Source organism: Ovis aries, chromosome 7 (assembly GCF_016772045.2).
Source record: "Ovis aries strain OAR_USU_Benz2616 breed Rambouillet chromosome 7, ARS-UI_Ramb_v3.0, whole genome shotgun sequence".
NCBI classification, from domain to species: domain Eukaryota; kingdom Metazoa; phylum Chordata; class Mammalia; order Artiodactyla; family Bovidae; genus Ovis; species Ovis aries.
The window spans coordinates 30,449,016-30,461,022 of NC_056060.1; the positions used below are offsets into that span (position 1 = coordinate 30,449,016).

At 41.2% G+C, this 12,007-nt stretch overlaps 1 protein-coding gene across 10 annotated transcripts in view; it reads left to right on the top strand.

Moving 5' to 3' along the window:
• The first annotated feature begins 614 nt into the window (after nt 1-614).
• CDIN1 (CDAN1 interacting nuclease 1) overlaps nt 615-12,007 on the top strand; it is a 234,008-nt gene continuing 222,615 nt past the window's right edge. For all 10 annotated transcript variants that reach the window (XR_009601350.1, XM_004010430.6, XM_012181160.5 and 7 more), the window contains exon 1: nt 615-923. Coding sequence is in view for 9 of the 10 variants with exons in the window: in XM_004010430.6 (XP_004010479.2) it covers nt 823-923 (101 nt within the window). In the remaining variant the exon portion in view is untranslated. The remainder of the gene's footprint in view (nt 924-12,007) is intronic.

The window sequence follows — 12,007 nt, forward strand, 5'->3', positions numbered from 1 at the left end:
TTCTTGAGCACCTAATTGTGAGGAGTGAATGTCATATTCTTTATTGCAGTCATTCTTTACTCTTTGATGATGTGGGTTTTGTTTTCTAGCCTCTTTCCCAGCAGGGCCAAAATTGTGTTCCTCGCGAGCTGCACAAGTTTTTTTACTTCCCTCAACACAAGCCAAGATGTTAAGTCTATGACGATCTCAGTGGGTTTGCGGTTTTACAGCTCCTCCTCTCAGGCTTCCAGGGCGCAAAAGTCCTTCGCTGAGAGAAGGCGTGTTTCTTTGCAGGCCTGTCTCGGATTGGAGCTGCGGTTAAACGTGTGTGTTTGGAAGCGTTGGATGCGTGTTCAAATCGCGCGCCCTGGCAGACGTTTTTCCGGACTCATGTGAGCCCTGCTGCCTGATCGATGCGCCAGGACTCCCTGGCTTCTGGCAACAGGGAAGGCATTAAAGCCAAGAGCCTCCCGCGTTAATCCCAGGTGGGCCATGCCCAGGAACCTCCCCTTGGAGACTTAGGCCCCACCTCTGCCTGCGGCCGTTACTTCCTGGTTGGCTTGCCCTTAACTGACATGGCGGCTAGCTGCCTTCGGCTGGGCCTACTGCGGCTGCTCAGAAAGCCAAGAAAGGGCAGTCTGTCTACAGCCCGCCTCCCGCCGCGGAGGTGCCTGGTGAAGTCTAGGCTTGTGCACCCAGGGGTGCAGGGGCTTAGGGGGCCAGGAAGTCGGGGACACAGCGCTGTGCTGCTGTGTGCGCACCCTCGTTTGTCAACAGCAAGCCTGCTCGAGACAAGGGTGTTCTCTTTACTTTCCCTTGTCATCTCCCTGTCCCTGGCCCAGCATGATACTGACCAAAGCCCAGTACGACGAGATAGCCCAGTGCCTAGTGTCTGTGCCGCCTACCAGGCAGAGCCTGAGGAAGCTGAAGCAGAGGTTCCCCAGGTAAGTGCCCATCTCGCCCCCACAGAGCCCTTTTGCCTGCAGCAGCTGTGCCTGGCAGCCCAGCCGGTGCTTAGGAACCACGTGTCACACATAACTGGGGAGGAACACGAGTGTCAGTTGTTAGGAGATCAGGGATTCAAAAAGATTTCTTCTTTGACCAGCCTTATAGGAGAGTCTTAATGGATGAATCCCAGGCAGCCTTCCAAGGCCATGCAATTAAGTTCAAATCAACAAATGTTGGTTGAAAACTTGGGTTTTGCTAGTTGATGGGTGCACATAAGTAGGTGCTGCATAAATTTGTTATTGTTGTTTAGTTGCTAAGTCGTGTCCTACTCTTTGCAACCCCATGGACTGTGTAGCCTGCCAGGCTCCTCTGTCCATGGAATTCTCCAGGCAAGAGTACTTGCGTGGGTTATTTCCTTCTCCAGTGGATCTTCCCCTCCTAGGGATCAAACTGCATCTCCTGCATTGGCAGGCAGATTCTTTACCCTTGATCCACCAGGGAGGCCTCCTTGCATTAATGTCTAGTGGCTAATTGGCAGATTCTAGGAATGAATGACAGGTGGCAGGGCTCTCTCAAAGTGGAAATACAAATTGTAGATTCAAAAGATGAAAATGGAGGACACTTTTAATTGGCCTCTTGAAACAAAGGAGAGTACAAGCCTAAAGGGGACTCTTCTGGTTGACTGTGGCTCTCTGCTGCAACAAAGTGACCTCAAGTGTTCCAAGCCAGTCAGAGACTGGTACCCTACGGATTCTACTGTTGCATCAAGCAACCATATGGATGCACAGATGGGGGACGGCAGAGGACGAGAGAGGAGATAACAGAGGACAAGATGGTTGAATGGCATCACCAATTCAATGGACATGAGTTTGAGCAAGTTCCAGGAGATGGTGAAGAACAGGGAAGCCTGGTGTGCTGCAGTCCGTGGGGTTGCAAAGAGTCGGACATGACTGAGCGACTGAACAGTAACAACAACATTGGATACACATTCCAGGTGTATTTCATACTTCCCTTCTCCCTGCACATGTCTTTTTTCCAAAGATTTTTAGGCTTATCCAACTTTCTAAGAAAGGACTTTAGCAACTATATGCTATAGATTTCCTCATTTTAAAGATGTATAAACTGAGGCCCTGACATTACAGAAAGAACCAATCCAGGACCAGAAGGGTACTTGTCCCATGTTTAAAGTATAGAATGTTTGTTTACCTTTATTCTGTTTTAAAGCCAAATCCAGATTTATTCCATTTTACTCTGTGGCACTGAACACCATGAGCTTCCTTGTCTTTGACATCATCAAGAAGTGTTTTCTAGCAGAGAGATTATTGGATAATTGGTGTTAGTAATGTACAAATTTAAGGTCTTTTATGACTCAGTTTTTTCCTTGAAAGACTCAGTTTTCCTAACCTGTAATATGAAGGGATCTCGTTTGAGTATTATCCAGATTTAATTTATCCTGTTATAGTCTTTAGGATTTTTATCAGATTTGCTAACAAGTAACAAAATTGACTGAGTTGGAATGGGTGAAGGCTGGTCAGGGAATAGATTTTTCTGGGCAATTTCAAGATACATCATGCACTTAGATAATTCTGCTCTCATTATGTACTTATATTAGCACTGTATTTTTGCTTCTCTCTTTTCCTCTCTTCTCTTTCTCTCTGCTTCATTCTTTTCCTTTTTGTTCCATAGCAAATACCTTCTCTCCATTAGAGGTAACCTCTTCTTACTTTTATTAAGGTTTTATGTCTTTTTTTTTTTAAATTGGAATGTACTTGCTTTACAGTGTTGTGTTTTTGCTGTATAAAAACATGAATCAGCTATATGTGTGTATGTATAGCCTCTCTCCCACCCCTCCCCCATCCTACCCCCCTGTTCCTCAGTGAGCTCTGGGTTGGGCTCCCTGCGTTATACAGCAGCTTCCCACTAGCTATCTATCTTACACAGGATAGTGTCTATGTCGGCGCTACTGTCTCGATTCACCCCACCCTCTTATTCCCCTCCCTGTGACTACAAGTCTGTTCTCTATGTCTGCGTCTCTCTTCCTGCCCTGCAAATAGGTTCATCAGTACCATTTTTCTAGATTCTACATGTGTGCATTAATGAAGTACACTTACGAAAGACTCCCATTCCTTTGGGGCACCATGTATCTTGCCTATTCTCATATGCCTTTTTTGAGATATGGCATCCGATATATATCTCCAAATATTTTTGCTTCTTTCAAATACCATTTAGGGTGTAACTAACTCTTCTTTTACTGGAAAGTTTATTGAGAGAGCTGTACTACCAATCTGCAGAAGGAATTGAAGAGCAGCATGGGTAGGAAGTCCGTACAGTGTGTAATTTGAGAGTTGGCCTCAGTTTGCATTATAGCACTGTTTTACTTTAAATGTTGGATGCAAAGGACTTGAACAACCTTTAGGTTTGACAGTTCATTTTACCTGAGGATTAGTCAAGTAAGGATCTCAGAGATAATTTCTGGTGGTTCAAAGAAGTTAAGTGGCTTGTCAAAAAGCCTGGAGATATTGGATGGCTCAAAAGTGTCTAGAATACAGGTTTCATGACTTTCAGTTCAGAGTTGTATGCTAAGCCACCTTAATTATTTTTGATATTAATAACAGCAGCAATAATTTTTTTGTGTGATGTTCACCTAAGTTGAATTCTGAAAATAAAGTACTGAAATGCTTTTTAAAATTGCTGAAAATTTTTACTTTGCTGATTTTAAAAGCAGTACATGCTCAGTAAAGACAATTTTAAAATATTCATAATCTTTCAGCTCTGAAAACTTCTGTTAATGTATTTTAAAAATATTTCTAGTCTTTTTTTTTCTGTGCAATACTTTCTCTGCTAATATAGTTTATAGGTCCTGTTTTTTCTCATTTAACATATTGTAAGCATTTCTTATCTTTAAAAAGTCCTTATAATTTATTTCAAATAACTAATAATATCCACATTCTAGAGGTACTTGCTGGACATCAAGAGTTTTGTTTTTCTAATTTTCTGATATTATTTCTGTATTTATATCATGCCAAGTCTGCTTGTTTTCCTATTAATACTTTAGAATCTCAGGAATTGAGAAAGACCATATCATCAGTTTTCAAACTTTTGGTCTCTTCAAACTCTAGAAAAGTACTGAGGACCCCAGAAAACTTTTTTGTTTACATGGGATTTATCTGTTGATATTTACCAAAATGTAAATTAAACCTAAGAAATTTTAAAAATTGCTTATTTATTTTAAAGATTAATAACCATAATTTCAAAAAGCTAGTGAGAAAAATGGCCTTGTTTTACACTTTTGCAAATCTCTTTACTACCTGTCTTAACAGAAACAAGATCTGTCTGCTTCGGCATTCAACTTGTGATATGCTATCTTGATTAAAGAATATGAAGAAATTCTGGCCTTAGACAAAAATGTAGTTGGAAAAGTATTTTTGTTACTACGTAGTACCCAACAAGTGGTATTTTTCTTAGACGTTAATTGCAATGTGGAAAGTGAAACCATATATAGAACTTTTTGGCCGGTCTTGAACTTTGAGTGGATCTTTCACCCATGCATAGTTCTTATCATCACGCGTTGTTCATTTGCAAAATATTGGTTGTGAGTTATGCAAATCTTCTAAATGTTGTCACCTTTCATTACACAGCATCTAAAACAATCACATTTGTTTATATCCCCACTGATTTCATCAGAAAAGTCTGTAGGATTTGAAGCTGTAACACGGTGATGGATGCAGAGTTTTCCAATATTTGATTTTCCCCTTGAAAGCTCAATTTTTTCGTTGACAACAGATACTATTGGTTGTTTTTCTTGAAGTGACAGGCTCATGTTGTTTATTTTTGAGAAAATGTCTGCCAGATACCCAAATGTGAATAATCATAGTTTGTTCATCATTCATCCAAGAAGAAATGGTGTTCCATGGAAAGGGCACCCAGAGTTCAGCTCTGAAACAGTCATACAAATGCTTTCCCTTCAGATAGTCATCATGGTTCGACATGCAGTAGATGTGCTTTGGGTTTACCTCTTATTTTGTTATACAGAATGTTAAGAGAATGTGTATCTAGAGTTGAGATTTAATAAAATTAATAGGTGAATCTTAGGATATTCTTATTTGAAACTGGCTTTCTTTCTTCCTGCAAGCATGAGACCCCTAGGCCAGTTGTGTGCAGCCTTGGTTTGTGCTCAGGAGCTGGCAGTTTGGGCCACCATTCTTTTTGCACCATCAGTTCTAATGTCACACAGAAGAAAAAGCAAGTCAAGTCTTACTGTTTCTGTAAAAATAGTTTTGACCTTGTAGACCTTTGAGAGAGTCTCAGGGACTCTAGGGGTCCATCAGCCTCACTTTAACAGCCGTTAGCAGTTGACATGACTGAGCGACTTCACTTTCACATTTCACTTCCATGCATTGGAGAAGGAAATGGCAACCCACTCCAGTGTTCTTGCCTGGAGAATCTCAGGGCTGGGGGAGCCTGGTGGGCCGCCATCTATGGGGTTGCACAGAGTCAGACACAACTGAAGTGACTTAGCAGCAGCAGCAGCAGCAGCAGCAGTTTCAAACTAATGTAGGTTAGGAAGCAACAGTTAGAACTGGACATGGAACAACAGACTGGTTCCAAATAGGAAAAGGAGTAAGTCAAGGCTATATATTGTCACCCTGCTTATTTAACTTATATGCAGAGTATATCATGAGAAATGCTGGGCTGGAAGAAGCACAAGCTGGAATCAAGATTGCTGGGAGAAATATCAGTAAGCTCAGATATGTAGATGACACCACCCTTATGGCAGAAAGTAAAGAGGAACTAAAAAGCCTCTTGATGAAAGTGAAAGAGGAGAGTGAAAAAGTTGGCTTAAAGCTCAACATTCAGAAAACTAAGATCATGGCATCTGGTCCCCATCACTTCATGGCAAATAGATGGGGAAACAGTGTCAGACTTTATTTTTTTGGGCTCCGAAATCACTGCAGATGGTGACTGCAGCCATGAAATTAAAAGATGCTTACTCTTTGGGAGGAAAGTTATGACTAACCTAGACAGCATATTGAAAAGCAGAGACATTACTTTGCCAACAAAGGTCCGTCCAGTCAAGGCTATGGTTTTTCCAGTGGTCATGTATGGATGTGAGAGTTGGACTGTGAAGAAGGCTGAGCCCCGAAGAATTGATGCGTTTGAACTGTGGTGTTGGAGAAGACTCTTGAGAGTCCCTTGGGCTGCAAGGAGGTCCAACCAGTCCATCCTAAAGGAGATCAGTCCTGGGTGTTCTTTGGAAGGACTGATGTTGAAGCTGAAACTCCAATACTTTGGCCACCTCATGCGAAGAGTTGACTCATTGGAAAAGACCCTGATGCTGGGAGGGATTGGGGGAAGGAGGAGAAGGGGACAACAGAGGATGAGATGGCAGATGGCATCACCGACTCAACGGACATGAGTTTGAGTAGACTCCGGGAGTTGATGATGGACAGGGAGCCCTGGCATGCTGTGATTCATGGGGTCGCAGAGTCGGACATGACTGAGCGACTGTACTGAACTGACAGGGACTCTAGGGGTCCATCAGCCTCACTTTAACAACTGTTAGCAGTTTCAAACTAAAGGTTATTTATATTTTGAAGGATTTTGATGTTTATTAACAAATTACTATCAAAAAGATAGTAATTTTTGATCCATTCCTGGATCAGAAAGATTCCTTGGAGAAGGGAATGGCAACCCACTCCAGTACTCTTGCCTGGAAAATTTCACGGATGGAGGATCCTGGAGTCCATGGAGTCACAAAGAGTCAGACGTGACTGAGCTACCAAGTCGCCTAGCTTCATTTGATGCTACTATTGGTTGGTTATAGTTGTCCTTTTCTAAAGACCCCTTTCCCCGTGCATTTTAACCTATCAACTCTTCCCATAGGAAATCTTGTATTTCATTCTTTTTGGCTTCCTGAAACAGTTTGTTCTTGGGAAATGACTGGGCTCTGCCTCGTTTTATCTGAGTCACAGTTGTTGTTTAGTCACTCAGTCTGACCCTTTGCAGCCTCAAGGACCGCCAGGCTCCCCTCTGTCCATGGGGTTTTCCAGGCAAGAATTCTGGAGCTGGTTGCTGTTTCCTTCTCCAGGGATCAAACCCGCATCTTCTGCAGGTCTTCTGCATTACAGGCCAATTCTTTACCGCTGAGCCAACAGGAAAGCCCCTCTGGAAAAGGAGGAATAAAGCTCCACAGCTGGGAAGTAAGAGAAACAGGATTCAAACTCAGTCAGGGTCTGACTCCAGATTCTCCCTCTCCCTCTTCAATTCCTTGAGGCTGTTGTGAAGATTAAGTGAAATAAGGCATGTGAAACAGAAACAGTATAGTATAGAGGTTCTAGTAAGTATTTAATAGGTGGTAAGTATGATTATTGTTATTATTAGAATTTAGTAAATTGCTTACAGTAGAAGAAATGTCTAGCTAGTAACTTTTGAAACATAGAAGATGCAAATTTGCTTTAATATGGATCAGTTAGTTGATTGTATGCCTTTGAACACATAGATTGATCATTAGTTGAATATGGCTCATATATCAGAAACCTGCCTTATATCTTTCATAGCAATATGTAATACCATTAAAACAACAACAACTTTTAAACCTAAAGTCACGGACTTTTTTAGAATGATAGTAGCACATTGAAGCTATGGGCTTCCCTGGTGGCTCAGACTGTAAAGAATCTGCTTGTAATGCGGGAGACCTGGGCTCAATCCCTGAGTTGGGAAGATCCCCTGAAGAAAGGAATGGCTACCCCCTCCATTATTCTTGTCTAGAGAATTCCATAGACAGAGGAGCCTGGCAAGCTACAGTCCATGTAGCTTTAATGTGACACCACTCATGTTGTCACAAAGAGTGGGGCATGACTGAGTGATTTTCACTTTCACTTATTGACGGTATAATTAATACTACAGGGCTTGGCTTTGCTGAAATTGGAAGATTGTTTCTATTGACCTTGTTCTCTCAATTGAATTGAAAGTTGGTACTCAATTGGTGGTCAATTTTCTGTACTTCTGATAATGTTATGGTATACCTGAGTTCCAGAGTCATGAGTGAGAATAGCTCATAAAGGGAAAAAACATCAGCCTTTTATTGAACTGGAAATTCTTTTAAGTGTTTTTGCCAAGAAAATATAATTAATTTATATGACTTTCAAAAATAATACTTATATTTAGGAACATTTCTGTATTGATCATTACTGCAAATTGGGAAAGAAATTGGCCTAAGAATATGATTATTTTATGTGTTTCCTTTAGTCATCTTTAAAAACATGCTTTTTTACTCTGTAAGATTTCAAGTTTTTCTTTTGTTGCTGTGTTTGTGAAAAAGTGAAAGTGAAAGTCACTCTGGACTGGGTAGCCTTTCCCTTCTCCAGGGGATCTTCCCAACCCAGGGACTGAACCCAGGTCTCCCGCATTGCAGGTGGATTCTTTACCAACTGATCTGTCAGGGAGAAAGACTCTTCTGGAAGCCTATTTTGTTAAGTATATGGCATCATCAGTTTCTGAAAAAAGTGCTTAACTTTTATCAGGTATTTGTGCCACTTTACATGTGCACAGTTATAAAAGTGATATGAACTTGAATTCCTGCAAAGGAGTATTTGAAGAAAACCTCATATAGTGTTATCCAGAGAAGAACCTATATGCTGACAATATTTCTTATTAGTTTGAGGGGGAGACTTTTATGTTATTAGATTATTGACTTCATTTTTAAGTCTATATTCAGGCATCTGACTTCAGTCTACTAAGTAATAACTGATCCTGGAATGTTTGCTGGTACAATAAAAAGGAATTATATATTTCCCTAGGAGAAAAATGTTCAATAGATGTATAGGGTAATAATGTTCTATTATTTGACTTTCAGCAAATGTTGACTGAATTTCCCATTATGTTTTTATTACACATTTTGTGCAATTTTGCCATATTGGTTGAATTTTCCTTAAAAAAGCAAACAACCAATATAAAAACCCTTCTTCAGAGTAAGCATGAAAAGTGACCTTAACATATTAAAGTCATGTACTGTTATGAAAATCATGTGGGAGACAGGTAAAGAATAAATTTTCCTTTCTTTTATTTTTGGTTGTCTTTTTCTTGAAGGGAAATGTCTTCAAGTGATTGTTTTAGACATTCGGGTTTCAAATTGCTTCTTTGGAGAGCTTATACCAGGAAAGGCGCTTGGCCACAGTTCCTCACGGAATGACAAGTCTCCATTTCTTAGGGGAGCAGACAGACAGCTGCATCCAGCATGGTTTGGTCCGTGGGTTGGAAACCAGCATGGAGCTACCTGTGCATGATGGATTAATGATGGCACATGGGTGGTCATGAATCCAGCCCTTTTCTGGCCACTTTGGGGAACTTATTCTTGCTTCTACTTTTCTTTCTTTTCTCCATCCCTACCTTTCAGGAAGCATCTTGATAACGTATTTAAGAGTTAATAATGCTTCCTTATGAACCAGTTTCCTTTTTGCCAAAGAACAGTGATCCAGTTGACAGTGTCAGCTTTTTCAAGCACCTTCCTTTTACTAAGGTGTGATCTTTTCTGTGCCTTCAAGACAGCAAATGAGTTTTTTGTTTTCGTGTTTTAACCTAGTGTGGTGTTCAAACTGTGACCCGATAAAACCTGCAGTCTCATTAAAATAACCAAGAGCTCTGTCGTTTTCCATCCAAAGTAAAATGTTAAAATATCTCAGGACTTATTTTTTTTAATGTGTTTTAAACATTGAGATTCAGTTGCTAAAAATGTTTGAAATCGGTTAAACTTAAGAGAAATAGTTTCAACACCATGGAAATAAATATTTTGAAACAAAGCAATACAAGTAGAGGAAAAAAGTACGGTGGATTCATGTGTCTTGATACTGATGTTCAGTATAATACGTAAGCACTGGATCTTTCCTTGGCTGAATGCTGGCTCATGGGAATTGGGGCAATTCTGTGTGAAGCTCAGGCTTTTTCTTAGGTTGTCCTGGGCTTCCCTTGTGGTTCAGCTGGTAGAGAATCCATCCGCAATGTGGGAGACCTGGGTTCGATCCCTGGGTTGGGAAGATCCCCTGGAAAAGGGAAAGGCTCCTCATTCCAGTATTCTGGCCTGGAGAATTCCATGGAGTGTATAGTCCATGGGGTCACAAGGAGTCAGACATGACTGTAGTCAAGAGTGAGTGAGTGTCCTGGGAGCAGTAGTCATTTTACCAGTCTGAGAAAATAGGTGGTGCATTTTCACTCCTTCCAACATAACTCATGTATTTATTTTCAATCTTCTGGTTATTGTTAGACCTTTCCTTTGCTTCAGGCCTAAAAGATGAGATATAAACTCGGATCTTGTATTTATTCTGTTTTAGGAAATAGGTATAGCAGACCCTTGATATTTACAAGTGCTATCAACTCTTGATATTTAGAAGAGATATCATTTACAACTTTTGAAAATCCTCAAATACACTGCTGGCACCGCATAGGATGGCAAAGGTCTCTAAAGTTTGTCATGTACTTTTTAATTAAGTTAAGCTCACGTCTCAGCTAACTGACTTGCTGCTCCCCACATCAGCCTAGGGTCATGGAAAATTCAGATTGACCCCCAGCAAGTTTAGGGAATAGTGTTTGTCATGGATATTTGTGATCACTCTCAAAAAGTCAGAACTGGGTGTGTTTCATTTAAGACTGCTGTGGGTACCCAGCTCCAGCTTCAGGACACATAGAAATGCAGGGTGAAACGCTTTGTGGTTTGTCAGTCGAGCTTGGGCACACTTTAGCCCCCAAAGATTCCATAACTTGTGAGATGGTGTCTAAGACTTGGGGACTAAGGCTCTTTGTAGGTGACCTCTTTCGTAGGTGGAATGTGGGAGAGTAAAGCATCATTTAAACACATCTTACTACAATCATATGTGAAGTTAGACTGTTGATTTTTTTTTTTCAATTTTTTGCTTCTGTCTAAAACTCTTTCAAGCTGATACCATCTTTTGTTTAAGGTATGTTACACTGCTGTTTGTTTTTGCTGATACTGTTGATAGACAAAGCTAATGAAATTTGAAATTCACTTGCACTTCAAGACTCTCTCTTATATCCCCAGTCCATTTAGCTCAGACACTAAATGGATTGGGGGTTGTAAGAGAGACTCTTGGTTGTATAGCATTGAAAACTTCACAGATTCTTGTAGCCTAGATGTAACAGATAGCTCACAAACATCATTTCTTAACTGATGCAGCTAACATTATCTAGATTCTTACTTCTTGAGGGCAGCTAAAATATATATTGTTATAAAAATACATTTAATGTCCAGTTCGTAACATTTTTGGGCTTCCCAGTTTGCTCAGTGGTAAAAGAATCTGCCTGCCAATGCAGGAGATTCACGTTTGATCCCTGGGTTGGGAAGGTCCCCTGGAAGAGGGCATGGTGACCCACTCCAGTATTCTTGCTGGAAAATCCCATGGACAGAGGAGCTTGGTGGGCTACAGTCCATGGGGTCACAAAAAGTTGGACACAACTGAGCAACCAAGCATGCATGCATCATAATATTTTGAATTTTTATGTGCACTTTGGTGGGCACGTTTAGAGCCGGTCATGTGTTGCTCACAAAAGCCTCTCCTGAGGGATCTGCATAACTCATTATTTCAGATGCGGTGACTTAGAGAGTGCTGGACTGAGATCATAACTAGAGATCGTCTGGTCAAATCGGTTAGTGTTAAGAGAGGCAGAAACTGAGGAGGATTTGACCAGAATTGCACACCTGGAGGCGAAACTCCCCTTTCAGACTCTTTAGTGAGAGATCACCGACTGCGCTGGAGTCTGGCGGGCCAGGCTGGTGTCAGCAAGGAGTGAAGGAGAGGCGCCGGCCTGGTTGGGGTGGTGGCCAAGTGAAGGGACAGTTGTGTGCGCAGACAGGACAGCTGCAGCCTTAGCCAGCCCTCTGCTGCCATGTCGGAATGTGGGCCTATGGCTGCCAGGGCTTCTGTTCTCTAGAAAGCAGCTCTAGATCTGATTTTTCAGGGGGGAAAAAAAAAAAAAATCCTGAATTTTAAATCTTGTCAATTTGTTTGAATTTTGAAAAAGCACTCTGTGGACCAACAGTTTCCTGGCCAAACAGACTAAGTTTGTGGGC